The sequence below is a fragment of the Lissotriton vulgaris genome, chromosome 1_1 (assembly GCF_964263255.1).
Source record: "Lissotriton vulgaris chromosome 1_1, aLisVul1.2, whole genome shotgun sequence".
NCBI classification, from domain to species: domain Eukaryota; kingdom Metazoa; phylum Chordata; class Amphibia; order Caudata; family Salamandridae; genus Lissotriton; species Lissotriton vulgaris.
The window spans coordinates 1,333,434,059-1,333,454,651 of record NC_141685.1 but is presented as its reverse complement, the minus strand read 5'-3'; the positions used below and the strand labels follow the sequence as shown (position 1 = coordinate 1,333,454,651).

General features: G+C 49.5%; 1 protein-coding gene across 1 annotated transcript in view; it reads left to right on the top strand.

Moving 5' to 3' along the window:
• LOC147749119 (transmembrane protease serine 12-like) overlaps window positions 1–19,830 on the top strand; it is a 516,520-nt gene extending 496,690 nt beyond the window's left edge. Inside the window, exon 5 of the mRNA XM_086929464.1 lies at window positions 19,594–19,830. Coding sequence (XP_086785590.1) covers window positions 19,594–19,830 — 237 coding nt within the window. The remainder of the gene's footprint in view (window positions 1–19,593) is intronic.
• The last annotated feature ends 763 nt before the right edge of the window (window positions 19,831–20,593 follow it).

The window sequence follows — 20,593 nt, the reverse complement described above, 5'->3', positions numbered from 1 at the left end:
TATGTTGCCCGGCGGTATCGCCTCTATGACCCACCAATATTAATCAATGAAGAAGCAGGCGCTGGAGACTGGAAGGCGGGAAACGAGGATTTTATTCTCTCCGGAGGAGAACACATCAATTCAGACAGCAAGTATCGTCACGAGGTGCTCTAACCACATCTCTGAGGCCGGGCCTCTTATACTGGAGTTTACGACCTTTATTGCACATAACACATTCTCGTAATATTTTAATACTTGAAAGAACATCCTCGGAATCTCCCCTCCAGACCCGTTCCCACATACATTTACTGTTGGATTCCCCACCCCGGTCACAACAGGTGATGGTGGTCACACAGCAGGGCATTCCGCCGATTCACGGAATGCGTGGGGTTGATCGGATCTCATGGGGTGGGGGCTTTGATCGGTTCGGGGGTCTTTTGATGGGGAGGGGAAGCTTCCTACTGTACGGGGTAATAAACAGTATCCGCAGGGTCAGGTGGCAGCCTGGGAACGAGGAAGACAAACGGGGACACAGGAAAAGGGGGTTTGCATCAAAAGGGTTTGAGGCCATGAAAGGAATGAGGGGAGGTGTCGCGCTGGGAACAGGATGGGATTCCGTGGTGAAGCTGTGCTGGAGAGGGGTTTATGACCCAAGGCATGAGAGAGCGGGGGTTGTCAGCGTGCGGGGGAATGCTTGCGAGGTTGAGAGAGAGAGAGAGACGCGCTGGCTATTAGTGAGGGGCAGGGAGGCCATGGTGCTCAAAATGGCTGCCGCTTACGCGCATGAATGGGCCTGGAAAGGGGGCAAGATGGCGCCGATAATGTTCACCAAGTTTGTATTTATTTTTCACAGTCCTCCCTTTAACATTTCCAAGACATCTTGCTGGCCTATTTCCTATCTACCCCTATATGCAGTGATCATAAGTAAGGGAGAGGGGACTTGGGTGAAAGAACTGTACGTAAACATCACATTATAAACATCATATTGAAAAATCTCATCAGTCAGTAGGCGGGTTCATTGTTAAGTTGGTTGCAGGAAAAAGTCATCGTAATGCAATATCAGACTAGAATTACGTAGCGAGGGCGTTGGGTACAGATCATAGAATAAGAACTGGTAAATTATCATATAAGTAAGTCCTTTTTGTATACGGTGGGTGCATAGTCAGTCCAATGGTGATTGGGAGAGAAAGGAGATACAGTAAAAATATCAGAGTTCTCGTTGTCCTCTTGTCGTCTTCTGTCGGCACTGTTGAACACCTGGATTACCTATCAACAGAAATGTTCATGTGGATCGAGTCGTTGGGGGTAATTGTGAGATCAGTTCGTTTCTTGAGTCTCTGTGGTGGGCATTTCCTGTTGCTTCCATCATCTCCAAGGTGCTTGGTAGCGGGCAGAACCACAGACTTTGTTTATCTTTTCTTCGGGGGCGACCCTTGGTGGAGTTCTAGGTCACCATTCTGGGATTTTACACAGTTCGTGGTCTACTTAGTCGGAGCTCCCTCCCTTCTGACGTAGGGAGTACTCTTCTCTGGGTAGCTCAGTAGGATTTGGAGGAACTTGGGAGTTCGGGTGGAAAGGTGCGGGTGTGAACAGTCCTTATGGTAGGTCGGAGGAAGAGGGGATGGAGCAAGGCCAAGTCGGGAACAGATCAGGGGGAGGCGGAGAGTTTGGCGTCAGGCGAGTCCGTGACCATGTTCAGAGAGCGGGGGCTTTTTGGCATACGTTGATCATAGAGCAGGGGCTTCAGGTCAGCCCTTTCCTTGGCTTTGTTTGAAAACAGTGCCCCGTCCTGCGACTCCTTACTGCCGTGGTCTCGCCTTGGCCTCCGTTGCTGATGTTCCACAATCCGCAGTCAGGCCGCGTGCTCCCACATCCGGTCTCTTTCTCCTCCGACAGTGATATCCTTAAATGAGTGTTGAAAAGACAGTCTTTAGAGATTTTGCAGAAAAAGGTAATTACATAAATCTATTTTCTCTCCCAACACCAAGCAACTGGGGCAAGCACTCGCTACATTTGAGATTTTTGCGGCTTACGTATAAACAATTGATGATGGGTTTGCTGGATTCCTTACAACTTCCTTTTGTTGGCTAATTCTTTGACGCTTTGATGATTATTACGTTCATTTGTCATATGTCTATTATAGTAGATGTCAGTTCTTCTGGCAGAGACCCATTTCCCTAGTACAAGTCTTGAAAGGCTAGGCTGGTCTTCAGGGCCTTGTATTTTACAAAAAGTGCAACGTGCTATTTACCATAGTCTGATAAGCATCCTTCTGAGGGATGAACATAGGCTAAACAAGTCTGCATTACCTAAAAACATCTTATTTTCAACCATGCTTACTGCAACAAGTTCTTTCGTTTTTCAATCTAATTTTCAACTTTGCACACATCCTTCTAACTTTCTATATAAATCCTCGCAACCTGGTTACTACAAAAACTCGGGAGGGGTGGTTTGCAATAATTATTAAACTTATCCTCGGGGAGGGAGGGATCTGATGGATACCAAACTGGGAGCATTTTGGGTAGATGGGGGTGTCTCGATCATTTCTTACAGCTTGGGGTACGGAGACAATTTTCAATGGGGATGGTCGCATTACCACAGACACATTTTTATCATAGGAGCCACTGACAAATAGTTCCCTGAGAGTGGGTCAAATTTAGGGAACCTTAGTCGTCTTACCTGTCCCTTTCCTATCGGCCAATTTAAATTTCATCCATATTTTAGTAGAAAAGGAGAGGTAGTAACGTGGTACCAATACAATTTTATTTAGGACAGATTTGCGCAAATACTTGTGGTATTTGGGGCCAATCAGGAGGTGCACCAGGTTCGCCAATTAGGTGCCAGTTGCTAGGAAGAGGGAAAGTGTGGAGGGGTGGAAGAGTGAGTGAGAGAAAGAGAGAGAGAGAGAGAGAGAGAGAGAGAGAGAGAGAGAGAGAGAGACAATAGGCCGAACAGTACACGTGTGACATAGAGAATGACCGTGTATTGTTTGGGCTATTCAGTGCGTTACCCAACGTTAGACGTTTCGGGTCTGTGTTAGGAGGTGGGAAGCATGCAGTTTTGGGACAGAAAAGCGTTAGATTTGGTAAAAAGGTCGTGAGAGCGTCCTTGTTGTGCCATTTTTGTAGCGCTAGTCCGTCTTCATGCATCGGGCGTGACGTGGTTCCAGATCCCTTATGATACTCTAATCGGGATTCTAATGTAACCTGCAGAGGAAAAAGGGGGAGAAAAAGGGGAGGTAGGGGGACAACATTCGAACACATCAAATGTAAGGGCACGAAAATCCTTTACTTACCACATACTCGTACTTGTCTCTTCGGGATATAATCCCTTAGGGTTCTGGTTTCTTAAAGTCATGGGGGCAGGCAATGTGATAGGTGGTTCATGGGGAGGTTCGAGGATGGCGTTAAGGATCGTGTGTAGTGAAAAACGCTAAAAAGAGGAATCAGAGGTGCCTAGCGCGAGGTACCCGGTTTCGTAGATGTATCCGGTCATCGGGGTCCCTAAATCATTCCCAAAGCTGTGATGTTCTTAAGGCATACCAGTTCTTCGTTCAACCCTGTACCTTAGTACCTTCGACCACCATATCCTTATAACAATTTATCAATCACACCATTTTACTTTACCCATTCTCTGAAGTCGAGGTCCTTCTTCATAAGCAGCGTATCATACCTTCGTTTTGACCATCAACCCAGGGCCGAACAACCATTTCTCGGATAACCTTAAAAAGAGAGCAGAACAGTTGCGCACAGAAAAACCCTCCCACCGATACCCGTATTTACAAAAGTACGCGGAGCCTATCCATAGCTTTTAAGACTTTTATTTGTAGAATTATTCAGTACGTAAAATGTGAGAGCGCAATTCATATTTTGGCCTGACATGTCGTCGATGGAAGCACATACAGTAGGGGGTTATTTTGTAGTACAAGAACATGTAAAAAGGTCTAATTAATTATTTGTAAGTAACCAAAAACATTTCATTGCGTGACGAAGGAATCAGGGGCATTTCAGTTCATAGATGGAAACACAGTCAAGCTCATCGTAATCACATTTCCTAAATGCAAACCGCGGGCGTGCATCATGAGCGACGTTATGTATCAGTTACAACAAATATCAAAAATAAATTGTTCATTGAAATCGACATTTTTACAGAACCTCTTCTTAAATGTCTGCCAAGTGAACCCTCCTCCCTTTAACATCGAGTGCGCAATGGTTCATATATATACATATATATCTTAGTACATCAAGTTTCATTAGCTAAGGAACACCATGAGGCACCCGTAAGTTCCATTGATACCAGCGCCATTTTGGGCGAGGCCGGTTTAGTCCGGAAGTAGCATCAGGGGCAAAATATCCCCGACAATTGGCGGTTGGACCAGAGTCCCTTTCGGTAGTCCAAAAGAAAACTGTGCTAACAAAGGGGCTGGTGGTGTGGACCGTCAATCAAGAGAGGGAGGGGGTAAAGTCTCTCTTACCGGGTCATGTTGATGTTCAGCCGGAACTTGCTCGAGTTCGTTAGCCCATAATGTTCCTGGGTGGTTCAGACGGAAGCTGATGCAGACACGAGAGCACCGCCATCTTGTTGCTGTGCCGTGGTTATTTCATTTGAGATCAATGCAGCTGTTTCTCACCGGAAGCCTGGAAGGGCCGAGGGCTCTTGGGACTTTGGTAGAATCTTCAAAGTCGAGGGGATGTTTTGTCGATGGTGGGGGCTTGCGTCCAGGTGGGCAAGCGCCCGAGTTGCAATTTCGGACAAAGTTACTCCAGCGGCCTAGACCCGCCTTTCGAGGGCCCAGACGCCATTTTGAGGCCCTGCAGCAACCTTTGCCGTATCCATCAGGAGCGGAGGAAAACTTCTTGTGATGGCGAAAAACAGAGCATCATGCGGTTGGAGCAGGACATTTTGGTTCGGGGCGCCAGGGTGCAGCAGTGGAGCCTGCATCTGGGGAGGTGAGGGAGGCTCACCGTGCCGTCTTCCTCTCCCGGTGCATCCTACGCCGTCTCTTGGAATCAGGGGCGCACATGATGACCACCCTACACCCCTGATTCCGACTCTTGGGGGACCACTGTACATCCGGCACTCCGTAAATATGCCCGTCGGACATTGTGTGTCCTGTACTATGCAAGTATACCAGCCGGGTCTTGTATGTCCTGTACTGAGAAAATATACGAGTCGGGCATTGTATGTCCGGTGCTACGGAAATATACCAGCCGGACATTATATTTCCTGTGCAGCGTAGGTATATGGCCGTCGCCCGGCTGGAGGACATCGGCGTCGGGCCAGGGCAGGGAAGCCTCCTACCTGTGGAGGTGGAAGAGGCTCGTCCGCGTCGCCTCTTCCTCCCTGCCCACCCTGCATCCGTTCGATGGAGGAATTCGTGATGGCCGGACCAGGAGATATGAGGGAGGGGGTCATTTTCATCCGCCCCCTCCCTACTCGCGGCCCGGGGGACGCCATCCCTGGAAGGGCAGTATGGGAAGACCATTTCATTGCCTGCTTGGTGGAGTCTCCAGTACCTTCTCGCCAGCGATCTCTTTTTGGTCCATGGTTGCTGGCAGGCCCCGCCCCACACGTGCTATGTGTTTCGGATGGGCGGGACCATCGAACTGTTACGTTTCGAGGACTTCCGGAGTGAGCATAACATGTTTTGTATTTTTCCTATTAGTCAAGTTTGCTTTTTAGAGAGTTCTACTAGTTATTCTATTTACTGTTGGTTGTGTGTTTTACCGTAATTAAATCCTAAGTTATATAATAGACGCTTGGCTTTCTTGAATCTTTTCTCTAACGGGGGGTTGTTTACACTGACCTGCAGTCGTGTTTGGTTTTCAGAGTGGGGGAGCAACAGAGAGCAATCAGTCCCAGAACTCTAACATGTCGTTAAAATTGGTCTGACGAAATCTGTGCCACCGAGCATAATCGAACGGGGTGGTCCTGTCTGTTCTGTCTGCACTAGTCTGATTGGTTTTTATCTCACGTCTTTTTCCTTTCTGTCGGTCCGTCCTTTCTGTCACCCCTCCATTCTTACCTATGCTTTGCAGAATCGGGCATTGAGCTTTCCAGTGTCCAAGACATTTACAGAAAGCACATTGGTTTTGTTTTAAATCTGTCCGTCCTGTGCGTAATGTCGGGGGATTACCTTCAGGTCGTTGTGTTCCGGGGTTGGCTTGTCGGCACATCCCCTTACACCATTCGCTTTTCATGTCTACTCCTCGGGGCTGTGCCATCGCTGGCCCTTCCCTTTGCCTACTAGACGTTTGGAGGTTTGTCCGTCGTGTCCCTTCACCTTTTCTAAATTCGTCGCTTTCCCTCCGTTGCGTGGCTTCTTTGCGCCACATACCGAGACTATCGAGCATAATAGGTGTTGTTTCATTCCTACGAAGGGCTATTTCTACTGTTTCTATTTTGTCGAGATCAAAGGATCCTCTCAGTGGCCACTGTCTTTCTCGATCCTTTTTCGTATATTTATGCCACAGCTCACTATAGGCTATAGCAATTAATCCATGCTTCATGAACATGTCCTTATTAGGGGTGCCTTCCAGTGGAGCCGGATGGTTCATCTCTAATAAGCGGTCCGGGTTAAACAGGCTACTGACCAGTGGGGAGAAGACAGGCATGACGGATCACAATGGGATAATAATCAGCACTACCTATCTTATCACTGCGCGCAAAGACTAGACAGAATATTTCTATTCTACGTTGTTTGCACGTAGTGAATACCTCATGAACCAATTCTGAGCAATCGATCAACGTTAGGTCAAAAATAAAAAATCAATATGGTCAATGGGGAGAATAAGTAGGCTCGCAAAGGTTCGCGTCACCTACCCTTTCACTATCTGTAAAGAGGGGACCTAATCTTCCCTGTTTTCAGACAGAGAATCTCCAGAAAACAATCTATAACAGTTAATCAATGTTAGGTCGAAAATAAAAAATCAATATGGTCAATGGGGAGAATAAGTAGGCTCGCAAAGGTTCGCGTCACCTACCCTTTCACTATCTGCAAAGAGGGGACCTAATCTTCCCTGTTTGTAGACAGAGAATCTCCAGAAAACGATCTATAACAGTTAATCAATGGGGGGGGGGGGGGGCAATTGTTGAATGGGGAGGGGGAAAATAGGTCCGACGGGTGCGTACCTATCCTTCGCTGTTTATAAAGGGAGAGCCTGTTGTTTCTCCGTTTGTAGACAGTGAATCTCCAATAAATTAACAAAGAGTAATACTAGTATTTTCACAACAATTATCAATTTCTTTCAATTATCTATCACTTTCGCAATTCGTCGTGTTTACACGACCTTACCCGGACCGCATGGACAGTTTCTCGTCTTCCGAATCCAGCGCCCGATCGTCCTCTTCTCTTCGTACTTCTCGTGGCACTCCTGATGGTTCCCAGTCAGGACCGCAGATCACTCGAGAGAGGTCTGTTCGGAACCAGTGAAGTTCGGATGATCGGCTGTCAGACGAGGGTCTATCGGACAGGGTACCTTCCGATCGTTGCAGTCATTCACTCTGTCGTCAGGACCTCTCCCACTGGATCCACGAGTCGCTGATGGGCCCCACGTTTGGGACGCCAATTGTTAAAAAGGGTTCCAAAGACAACCGGTAACCAAAGACCCTTTTATGTTGCCCGGCGGTATCGCCTCTATGACCCACCAATATTAATCAATGAAGAAGCAGGCGCTGGAGACTGGAAGGCGGGAAACGAGGATTTTATTCTCTCCGGAGGAGAACACATCAATTCAGACAGCAAGTATCGTCACGAGGTGCTCTAACCACATCTCTGAGGCCGGGCCTCTTATACTGGAGTTTACGACCTTTATTGCACATAACACATTCTCGTAATATTTTAATACTTGAAAGAACATCCTCGGAATCTCCCCTCCAGACCCGTTCCCACATACATTTACAGTTGGATTCCCCACCCCGGTCACAACAGGTGATGGTGGTCACACAGCAGGGCATTCCGCCGATTCACGGAATGCGTGGGGTTGATCGGATCTCATGGGGTGGGGGCTTTGATCGGTTCGGGGGTCTTTTGATGGGGAGGGGAAGCTTCCTACTGTACGGGGTAATAAACAGTATCCGCAGGGTCAGGTGGCAGCCTGGGAACGAGGAAGACAAACGGGGACACAGGAAAAGGGGGTTTGCATCAAAAGGGTTTGAGGCCATGAAAGGAATGAGGGGAGGTGTCGCGCTGGGAACAGGATGGGATTCCGTGGTGAAGCTGTGCTGGAGAGGGGTTTATGACCCAAGGCATGAGAGAGCGGGGGTTGTCAGCGTGCGGGGGAATGCTTGCGAGGTTGAGAGAGAGAGAGAGACGCGCTGGCTATTAGTGAGGGGCAGGGAGGCCATGGTGCTCAAAATGGCTGCCGCTTACGCGCATGAATGGGCCTGGAAAGGGGGCAAGATGGCGCCGATAATGTTCACCAAGTTTGTATTTATTTTTCACACTTTGGTGCCTTTTTTAAACGTTTGTCAATGTGAAACAGTATTTTTTACCAAATACAACTCGCTGGTGTTTTGTAGCCTTGTCTAAATTGTATAATTTTAAGTATGAATTAATACAGCCATTTTGTTTTTAGTCCAACATTTAGAGATTGTTGTCGATTTCCTAGTCACTCCTTAATGGTTGTCATATCTCTGACCTCTGGATCAGTTGCTGGGTCATTGTTGCCTTCTGTATTTGGAAAGACATTTTCATATTCATGTTAATCTGGAACTTTACCATGCAGCCAGATTTTGACAACTTAGTTTATGCAAAATTAGAGCTCAGGTTCCTGAGGCTTTCCCATCTGTGATTACAGTATCAATATTTAGACACTTTTGGGGGCGTGGCTTGGGCGCCGATGGCGATGGTCGCCTGAGAGCTCGGCTCCGGGACTGAGCCCGGGATTATCCTGTAAATCGGAGGCCGTGGGGCACCCTAACCCCCGCAAACTGTTGATCGGCCCGACTGGGACCTGCCGGGGCACCTGGCGCAGCCCGAACGTGTGGTAACCCGACGGAAAATCGAAGTTTGTGGATCCGCGGAGTGCGACCCAACATGGCGCCCGGACTTCATTGTCCCCTTGGACGGAGCCATTAGACTGGAGGAGCATCGTTAGCTGCGGCGCACCCTCCACCTTTTCGTCTCCCTGTGATCTGAGGATCTGGGTATCGATCTGATTGGACTCTGGCAACGGGGATCGCGCCTAGATGGTCGGATGCCCTCACTATAGTGGATCTCGGCACACGGACGCCTGGAGGCCCTGACCGTGGCGCCCACTCCCTAAACCGCACTTGGCTGCATCTCCCCGACCGACCCACTCCCATGGGAGGCACAGCCCCTTGGCGCCACGAAGTCTCCGGTGGTGTTGGTGACCCTCACTCCGGGTCCTCATCAGCCAAACGGGCCTGCCCGACCTGGCGCCGATTGTCTCCGCCTCCTCCTCGGTGCCCTCAGACGACGTGGTGGTGGCGCGAGCCGAAGCTGAGAAGTTCCAACAGGCCCTGGAGACGGGGATCACCGGCCCTCGGCCCGAAGACCAACAACCGGGAGAGACATAGCCGACGCCCGCACTCGGTGGCGCCTGTCCCTGGGTCCACACTGTGTGCCTCCTGCGACATGGGGAAACCAAGGGGAGCCAAGGGGACTACCCCAGCTGCCTCAGACTCGGAGACCCCGGACAAAGAGGAACGTGGAGACCCGGAGAGTTCTGGTGGCGCACCATTGCAGCAACAATTTGACCGCGTCTTGGAGGCGATTGCGACCACACGCTCGGCCCTCCAGCAGGACATTGCCCAGGTGGCGACGAGTCTGGGCCTCCTTAGAGCGGATCACGGCAAGCTTTCGGATAGGGTCAAGGAAGTGGAGGGCTCGGTGAAAACCTTGGAGCCGGCGCAGCGAACCTTGGCCGCGACAATGAAGGATGCCCTATCCCGGATTACTGCCCTGGAGCAGCGAGCGGAAGATGCGGAAGGCCGTAACAGGCGAAACAACATTCGTGTGGTGGGCCTGCCGGAGAAGATTGAGGATGGCGACATGGTGGCATACTTGGAAGCCTGGCTCCGAGACACGGTGGCCCCGGAGGGCCTATCCTCCTTCTACACCCTGGAGCGAGCTCATAGAGTCCCAGCGAGGCCACCACAACAGGGCCGTGCCCCGCGACCGGTGGTGGCACGGTTATTGCACTTTCGGGACAGAGACCTCATCCTCAATGCCGCCAGACATAATGGCCCATTCAAAGTGGCGAACAGCCAGGTGAACATCTTCCCGGATTACACCTATGAAACCCAACGCAGGCGGTTTTCATTCTTGGCGGTCAAGCGCGAGCTCCGGAGCGAGGGCATCCAATACTCGCTCCTATTTCCTGCAAGGCTCCGCATAATTGTCGATGACAAGACTCAATTCTTTGATACCCCGGAGGATGTCTGTAACTGGCTTGAACTCTATAGAGCCGGAAAAGATGGCTTTAGCTCCTCATCTCAGCTAGCGGCGGAGCCGGAGCAGCGAAATCGGTTGAGGACCTTCTGGATGGACAGGGTTGACGGGGTGAGCTACATCCATTTGGGTGGGGGCCCGAAACGGGGGTGGCGGGAGCCGACGATTGATCATGCCTCCCGGGGAAGTGGGGGTGGGGTGCCTTGCTCTTGCCCCGAGGGTTTCTAGTACTGTTTTGGGCTTGCTTTAGTCCTGGTAGCCAGGGCATCGAGGGCCCACTGCCAACGCCCAGCCCGCACCTGGCCCTTAAGGCCTTCCTACGGTGGCGACCGCAGGATTAGTCGGGGACAGGGGGTTTTTTGAGGGTATGGTTTGGATGGGAACTAGATGGTGCTATTTGGGTCCTGTTCTGGGGAGGGTGGGCAGGGATTTGGGTCGAACAGGGGTTGTTGAGTTTTGGTTGGGGAAAATGGCCGCCATCAGTGCTGGGTTGATTGTTGCTCTTTCTTTGTTGGGACCCAGATGGGGAGACTTTGCACGAACAATATGGGACAATGGCTGATGTTGCTAATGTGAAATGCATTACTTGGAACGTGCGGGGGCTTCACACCATGTCTAGGCGTCACAAAGTCCACGCTTATTTAGTGCGTAGAGGGGTACAAATGGCGCTGCTGCAAGAGACCCATCTGAACAAGGCGGAAGGGGCGGCGCTACAGCGTAGGTGGAGGGAGCAGGTCTTTTGCACATCGTACTCCGCGTATGCCAGGGGGGCGCTAATTTGGATTAGAGCTGGGGTTCCCTTCCAGGTCACGAAATCAGTGGTAGATCCAGAGGGGCGCTACGTGGCCATTTCGGGCACTCTGGGAGGGAGGGACCTGAACGTTTGCTGTGTGTACGCACCCAATATAGACCAGATTGCCTTCCTTTCCAGGTTATCGGGCTCGTTGGCCCACTTCTTCTCCGGGCCCCTCCTGCTCGTGGGGATTTCAATTCAGTAGTGGATGTGGAAACTGACCGCTCGCATCCGCCCCTCCCTGACTCTCCGGTTCGCCGTGTGGCTAAAGGTCGTAGGGACTGGCAGACGCACTGGGGTCTGACGGATATTTGGAGGGCGCAACACCCCGACACTAGAGACTATTCCTACTTCTCGGACCTACACGAGTTACACGTTAGACTGGACGGATTTCTTGGCTCGACTGAACTGGTTTCGGCGGTCGTCCGGTCTGAATATTTGACCAGGACCATCTCAGATCATAACCCCCTCTTGCTGGACCTTCGCTGGTTTCCTGGGGTGCCTGCGGTGCCCACCTGGAAATTACGTCCCGAGATCCTTGAGGACAGCGTTTTCAAAGCGGACTTAGGAGATAAGATCTCGGAATACTTCGCGTCCAACGGGGGCACCGCGAGCTCGAGAGCGCTGGAATGGGACGCTTTTAAGGTGGTGGTGAGGGGATACTGTATTTCCAAGAAGGTAGGCATGAGGCGAATTATCCTTGCCGACTTAGATACAGCTGATCGGAAACTCCGTGAGTTGGAATTCCGCCGCCCCGGGCGCCCTGAACTACAGGAACGCACGGTAGAGGCGAAGGAGGCGGTGGCGGCGGAGGTCGAACGGCTACGCTGTTTCGACTACAAGGCCTATACGGTTAGGTCCCTCGCAGAGGGGGATAGGTCGAGCGCGTTGCTGGCATGGCTAGCTAACCCTACGCGCCAGGCCTCACTGACGACGTCCATGTGCATGGCGGACGGGACCGTGGTACACACTCAGCCTGAGATTCTGAGCTGCTACCTGCACTACTACGAACGCTTGTACCGCAGTCGTTCTGACAGAGACCCTGACCTGCTCGATGATTATCTACGACTCCTGGAGCTCCAAACAGTGGAGCCGGACGTAGCGAAAGCCCTGGGGTCCGACATAGAACTGGGAGAGATCCGCAGCGCCATTAAAAAGATGGCGAGGAATAAGACCCCGGGCCTGGACGGCCTTCCTGTAGAATTTTATGCAGCTTATGCTGATCTCCTAGCCCCAAGGTTATTGGTAGTATATAGAGAGGCGAAGAGGCTTGGTCGGCTCCCCAGCTCGATGTGCGAGGCCTTAGTGGTTCCCCTCCTCAAGCCGGGAAGGGACTCGTCCGATCCGGCGTCTTACCGTCCTTTATCAATGCTGACGGTCGACTATAAAATACTGAGCAGCATCTTGGCTTCGAGGCTGCTGGGTCACATGAGCTCCCTGGTACATGAAGACCAGGCTGGATTCATCCCCAAGCGAAACACGATCATGAACATCCGCAGGTTGTTCCGCTTGCTGGGAGAACCGCTCGTGGATACCCCGTGCCCGGTGGTCCTATCGGTAGATTTAGAGAAGGCTTTTGACAGCCTGGAATGGGACTACCTGCGCACTGTGTTACGGCGGTTCGGCCTCGGCGAGGGTTTCATCAGATGGACCACGGTCCTGTATGCCTCTGCATCGGCCAGGGTTCGGGCGGGCCCGCTGATTTCCTCACAATACCCGGTGGAGAGAGGCACGAGACAGGGTTGTTCGTTATCCCCGCTTCTCTTTGCGCTGGCGGTGGAGCCACTCGCGCTGCACCTCCGATCGGGAGCCCTTTATAATGGCTTGTGGACACCTTCGGGCCCACACTACATTTCGCTGTATGCCGATGACCTGCTGCTCTTCCTTGAGGACCCGGTTGCTGCCCTGCATGGAGCTGCGACGGCGCTCACGACGTTTGGGAAGGTCTCGGGCCTTCGGGTGAACTGGACTAAGACCTGTCTTTTCCCGGTTCGCAAAGGCACCCCTAGCCCTGTTCTCAGTAGAGAGGTTAGATGGGAACCTGACTGCTTTAAGTACCTGGGGGTGTACGTCTACCATGAACCATCTGACCTCCTGGATGGGAACATTGCCCGCAGCACTCGAGCGCTACGGGGCAGTATGGACTTCTGGGCTACGCTACCGCTCTCGGTGGCAGGGCGGATCGCTTTGCTCAAAATGGTGGCGCTTCCCCGGTTGCTGTATTATTTCCGGGCGCTACCGATCTGGGTCCCACCGGCCACGTTTAGACTATTACGGTCAATGATAGTCGGATTCCTCTGGGGCTCGGGCCGCCGAAGGGTGGCCCTCAGGACCCTGATGAGGCCGAAAGCCGAGGGTGGGCTTGCGGTGCCGGATTTTGAAAAGTACTACCTAGCGGCGCAGCTCCAGACCCTCACCCAGGAGATCGCCAGGGAATTCCGGGGCCCAGAGGACAGGAGAGGTACGGGGATGGCCAGGCATGTTCTCTCCTTCATAGCGCTGCGACAACGTTTGGCCTTACAGGACTTGTCGCTGGAGGAGAAGACCATTCGCCTGTGTTGGAACCGAGCCCACGCCCGGGGCCAACTGCGAATACCGTATGCGCCCGAAATACCTTTGGGGATGTTGACGGCCTTGCCCCATGGCGGTGATTGGTCACGGTTGGCAGACTGGGAGGACGCAGGCCTACAATTGGTAGGTGACCTCTACGAGGACGGGGCGCTCTTGCCCTTTCAGGGGCTCATTGATCGCTTCGAGGTTCCTCGCGGCGACTTTCTATTGCACTCGGCCCTGGTCCGAGCGATCCAGGCGCACTGGAAATACGGGCAAGAGGAACCCCCTACATCTCCGGTGTGCCAATACGTCATGATGTCTGCGGGTACGGTGAAGGCGGTCACTTGCCTCTACGGTAGACTGATCAATGAGGGGCTGGCCCCCCTCACTACTTTGAGAACCCGTTGGGAGGAGGACATAGATAAGGAGATCCCGGAGACGACCTGGTCCCAACTCGTGCGGCGAGCCTGGAAGGGCACGCGCCACGCCCGCTTTCAATTGGTCCACTACTACGTACTCCATAGGGCATATCTGACCCCGGCGAAAATCCAACAGTATTTTGCTACGGGCTCGACGAACTGCCCCAGATGCCCGGCGCCGGAGGCAGACCTCCTCCACATGTTGTGGTCCTGCCCAGGATTGTCCTCCTACTGGATGGAAGTGGGGAAGACCCTGGAGGAGGTGACAGGGAGATCCTTATCGGTTGATGCGGCAGTGGGACTCCTACACTGGTTTCCACATACCCCCAAAAACAAAATTACCAGTAAATTCATTGATTTGGGGCTTCTCCTTGCTAAACGAGAGGTGACCAGGAACTGGAAGGCACAGGCTGGTCCGACAGGGGGCCGATGGCACAGCGAACTCTTGAAGTGGGCAGCGGGGGAAAGCACGCTGAGATACCAGTTAGCTAGGAGACAGCATAACGAGAAGGCACAGGAGGCAGCGCTGGAATGGGAGACATTAGTGCAGGCCCTCAGGGATTATTGCGCTCCCAGCGGCTCCGAAAGTGAGGAAGCAGCTCGCCCCGAGTCCTGATAGGCGATTGCACTTTACAGCTCTGTTACTTTCCTCATGGGTCCTCTCACAGATCCTACTGCGGTTGTTGCCGTGCACTGATGGCGGGGTTGGGTAGGGATTAATTTGGTTTATAGTGTTTTGAGGGAAGGGTTTTCTTTTGGGTTTTGTAGGCTTGTTTGGAAAAGCAGATGACGGACAGTGGATTATCCGGACCAGCTTCGCCTTCCTGCTGAGCCCCCATTGGATTTCGCCGCCCGACCATTGGGTTGTGGGCTGAATGGCTGTGTAAGGGTACATACTGCTGGGGGACGGAGGGTTGCATTTCACTGATTTTGTTTGATCTATAATGCTGGTCGAATATGTAACGATTTACCAATTCCTGCGATAAAAATATATTTAAAAATGTTTTAAAAATTAAAAAAAAAAATATTTAGACACTTTTGTAAGGAAATTCTATGGAATACAGTGAGTGCCTTTCTCTAAGTTATGTAAGTATTTATTTTGAAAAATAGGAGAGAGATGTACATTTCCTTCCTTTGCTCTAATGAGCATTTGTGATTTTTGAGATTGACAGTGTCCACAAAACCAGAGTAGTTGCTTGTCTACAGTCGAAATATTTTCAAAGTCTCTCTTTAGCCTAGCAAAGGGCACAGAGATGCCACTATAGCAGCAGATTGTGTGGTATACAACTGCCAGTTAACATTCACAATAATTGGAGCACTGTAAGACCCATAGGATCGCTGAATTAGTGTCTAGTGGATGACTTGAACTTCTCTTGGGTGGGTTATGTGCTTGGTGGCATGAGTTTAGCTTGATAAACCAGATGCAAGAAGGATAATCAGTCCTGCCATTGGAGGGGTATGAAGGAGGGGTGGGTAATACCTCTGTGACAGTGTAGTCAGCAGAACCTGTCTAAATAGGGCTCATTCCATTTCAGGTAATTTTTGAACATTTGGTAAATTCGTTGTGTTCTCAATGTTTGATTAAGCATGTCATGAAGTGAATGACTAGTGGCTGGCCTCGTTCATATTTTTTTTTTAATCAGGGTTCATTGTAGTTGATCTGAGCAATTGTACTTGATTTCAAATTGTTGGTGCTAATGTATTAAGGTTTTGAAGATAATTGCCCTAGAAGGTCTTGTGCAGGTTGTACAATCGTTCAACATCAAGGTAGTGGTTGAGTGTATATGTTAATTCAGTTAATGTATATGCTGGCCACTTGAGTCTGTATCTCTGAAACTGTTGTATGCTCAGTAATATTGCTGTTGTCTAGTCCTAAGAGGACCAGATATCTGTTAAGGTCTGTGAAGGGAGCAGGATAAGTACGTTTTCAATAAGGCAAGTTAATAACGATTGATGGGAGCCATGTTCACTTTGCAGGCAGGATTAAATCAGCAATTTAGAGTAACAAGTTTCTGATGTGAGTGCACTAGACCATGGACTGACCGTTTTTTGGTCTCGGCCTGCGTAGGCTGCGCTTGTGCAGTCTCGCTGGTGAGACATTTTGTTTTACAGTATGGGGGATTGAACCCGCCCCTCTTCTCCATTGGCTGGCTTCCTAAATGGAGGCCAGCCATTGGAGGAGAGGGGCGTCACTCCGTTCAAGCCCGGATTTGGGGGTGTGTTTTTTACGTTCTTTCTATTTTCTTTCTCTCCTCTTCCAATTGGCTGGAATTTTACATTCCAGCCAATGGGAAGAGGAGAGAAAGAAAAACACGCCCCCAGTCCTAAAATGTCAGGGATTTTTCGGGAGCCATTTCTGCTGGACTGCCGCCGGAAGAAGTAGAGAAGCTGCCGAGTCCTCCGGTGAGTGCTCGCTTTTCTTGCCTCTGTTCCCTGATTGTGTCCGTTTTCTGGCGTCTGCCCCCTCGTTGTTCTTGCTTTTCTGCCCCCTCGTTCTTTGTGCTTGCTCTTCTGCCCCTCGTTCTTTGTGCTTGCTCTCCTGCCCCCTCGTTCTTTGTGCTTGCTCTCCTGCCCCCTCATTCTTTGTGCTTGCTCTCCTGCCCCCTCGATGGTTGTGCTTGCTCTCCTGCCCCCTCGTTCTTTGTGCTTGCTCTCCTGCCCCCTCGTTCGTTGTGCTTGCTCTCCTGCCCCCTGGCTGTGCTTGCTCTCCTGCCCCCTGTTTGTGCTTGCTCTCCTGCCCCCTGTTTGTGCTTGCTTTCCGTGCCCCCTGTTCCCTCGTTGTGAGCATTTTTTCAGGCCTCTGTTCCCTGTGTGTGTCTCTGTGTGTGTGTCTGTGTGTGCGTGGCTCTGTGTGTCTGTGTGTGGCTCTGTGTGTGTGTGGCTCTGTGTGTGTGTGGCTGTGTGTGTGTGTGTGTGTGTGGCTCTGTGTGTGTGTGTGGCTCGGTGTGTGGGGCTCTGTGTGTGGGGCTCTGTGTGGGGCTCTGTGTGTGTGTGGGTGGCTCTGTGTGTGTGTGTGTGTGTGTGTGTGAGTGTGTGTGTGTGTGTGTGTGTGGGTGTGTGGGTGGCTCTGTGTGTGGGGGGGTGGCTCTGTGTGTGGGTGGGTGGCTCTGTGTGTGGGTGGGTGGCTCTGTGTGTGGGTATCTCTGTGTGTGTGTGGGTGGCTCTGTGTGGGTGGCTCTATGTGAATGACTCTGCGTGGGTGGCTCTGTATGTGTGTGTGGGTGGCTTTGTGTGTGTGGCTCTGTGTGGGTACAAATGCAATAGGTCTCGCATTTGCGAGCGATTAAGCTATTGGCATTGTAAATTACAATGCCATTTATTTATGTTTTAAAAACAAAAAACATAAATAAAAATAATGTCATGAGCAATGCCAATAGCTCTAACTTTAAGAATGGCGATACCATTGCGTTGTAAATGCTTGTTATTATATTGAAGAAGCGCAGTTTGTGAACAGCAATGGGCTTACTCTTTTGCGGGTGGGTTAACCCATTGCCTCCTGGATCCCTTTCTTAATCCTCGCCCCTTTAAAAATAAGTATTCCCCATTTTCCAGCCACTCACCACTGTCCCTCCTATATTTCAAACTAAAACTTTTGTTTATGTATGCGGAGATTCGCAGTCAGAAAAAGATAGGAGAGATGTGAACAGTAGCACAAATTACAAAACATACTACCCATGTGTTTATCTCGGGACAAATAATTACTAGGAATTAACCTCGAGATTAATTCCGAGGTACTTATTTCGGTCCATATCTCTTTTGCCTTTCCATAAACATCGCATTAAAACATTGTTTTAATGCGATTTCAATTTTAGCCTGTAGATGGCAGTGCTGCATCATCCATAAACGTATTACTCTGCGTTAAGTGTATTGCTTATGTGGATGGAGTATTTTCTGTTTCTCAAATTTTCTAATTTTTGTCCTTGTCCTACTTCAGAGAGAGGGTTTAGGTAACTCCTTATACTGAATAATAGGAAGAAGCGAGGGAAAGAAGGTGGCCCTTTCTACAGTGTCCATTAAAGAAAAAAACTCGTTTTCTGTTTTAAAGAAGTGTTTCTGGGACTGCAGACGTGTATAACTTATTTTTATGAACTCAATGAAGCTACTTGGAACTGCGATTACAGGTATGTAACTTGTTCAGTCATGGCGATCTAGCACAAGGACGAACAGGATCCTCCTACCTGCTGGAAAGCGGATCCTAAAAGTGGACCAAGTACACTGAAGAGTGTAGCGCCCAACCAGTTGTCAGCACCAACATAGTGGAAGTGTTTCAGGAAGGAGCGATGGATAGCAGAAGCCACAATCTGTAAAAGGAGAACTGTTAGCCACGAGCTACTGAGAGAGCATGGTCTGGGTTTGGAGACAGCTTGCACCCTGGGGAATCCCGTCTTCCAAGAGCTGCTCCTTCCCGGTGAAAGGTTCTCTTAAGGTTTGTGAAGCTCAAGCTTAGAAGAGGGAGGAATTTCATCGGAGGCATCTTAAAAATGTTGGGGGCCTGGGTCAAACATATTTAGGGCCCCTGTTCGAACCAGCTTTTAATATATGACTCAGTTTCAGCTTGTTCATGCCCTCTTTGCCCACTGCACAGGCCCAAATTATAAATCTGTTTACAACTAATATTCAGGGATAGTTACGTGCTTTTTCGGTATTATAATGCAGCAACAGGTCACTAATATTATTGCAAATAATCGTTGTGACCACCTCCTCTCTCTCAAACGTGACCCCTGTGACCCCTGTTTTCACCTAAAACAAGCTTTCTATGTTAGATGTTGCATGGTTTTGAACACAAACATTTCTCTGCAAAATGTCAGTAATAGACTCCCATACATCACTCACACTAAAAAGAAATGAAAGGAAAATGTTATTTAAAACCATCTGTTTAAGAATGTTTAAAGATCATCAAATCAAGACTATATACAGAACAAAGCTAGCTTTATCGGCGGGGGTGAGGGGTGCTGAAAGGCTGGGGCCCTGAGTCAGGGCCCACTTTGCCCTTAAAACATCTGCATTTCGTAATAGAGCCTGGTTCACTAGGTGCCACAGAAAAAGAGTCTCTGTTCACTACATGCTTGGGGGGTGGGGGAGTTGTATATGCAAACTACAAGCTAAACATGGCAACTGTTTGTGAGGCTCTAACTTTCACAGTCCTTTCTTTTGTTAGCATTCTCTTCAGCGAAGGTCAGTAAGTCATTATTACTTCTGTCTAAGATAAGTGTAATAACTCTCTCTTTAACTCAAATACTGTAATTGCTGAATTCCTGAAAGCCAATATATTGTCACATACAGTAACTGTTAATGGCAACTGATTTCATTTCGGCACTGTGAACTTAAAACTTAGAATATGGCTTGGCCTGTGTTTTTCATGTGGGTTAAGAATAAATAACATTTAAAAATAACAACAAAGACAGATCAGTAAATGACATGTCATGTTTTTTCAGGGAGACAGTGGAGGTCCTTTCGCCTGCTTCTTTTCAAAGACAAAATCTTTTTATCAGCTGGGTGTCACAAGCTTTGGATACGGCTGCGGACACCCACGGAATCCTGGAATCTACACTCAAGTCGCTAGTTACAGAAATTGGATTGATAATGTGATGCAATCTAATAACAGAAATCACATCGAACCTTTACTACACCATATGATTCTTTTAACTCTAGGGAATCTTATTTTATTTTGACGGTTGATCCCTGCTGGAACAAGACTGTCTGGCTCTCCATGTGATTAGTTCTGAGTACGGTTGGAGATTTGAGGGTGCAGTGTTTGGCAAAACCGAACTTACTACTTAAAACCAATCTTATGCATTAAGTGAAATAAGCCATATTACTTTTAAACGCTGAAGGAACTATTGCAGTGTAACCCAAGCTGTGTTGATTCCCTTGAAGGACTGCGCTTTATTGAAATACTGATTGGAAGGAATTTGTGACTTAGCTGAACAAGGAAACCACTGAATTCCATTTCAGGACAATAGCTAGACATTAAACGTATTTTAAAAGTAACAACATCCAAAAGGAGCATCTGATGAACCAATGCCGTAACATTTCCACTGCTTCCCAATTTTTGTCGACCTTGTTTTTAACAAATATTTCATATTTTACATGAAAATAAATGATTTCTTTCTGTTTCCCCGCAGCCTCTAAAGCTCTGCAGTTTGCTACAGATTGATTATGAAAATATGTCATTGAGCCTTATAGTTTTTAAATAAATGCACAGTTTCGTAACTTTTCTGCAAGTATTAATTAAACGCAAATATTCAGTTTTCTTACATTTCTTTTGCATTCTATAACTCTGCAAAGTGGCGGGCTCTAAATCCGTACCATCAATTGTATCAAGAGTAAGTGATTCTTGAGGAATGTGTGAAAGTAATGGGGCCAAAAATGTCTGAAAATGATTTACAGGTACAGATATGAAATATTCCAATCATTGACAGTCCGCCAAGAGAG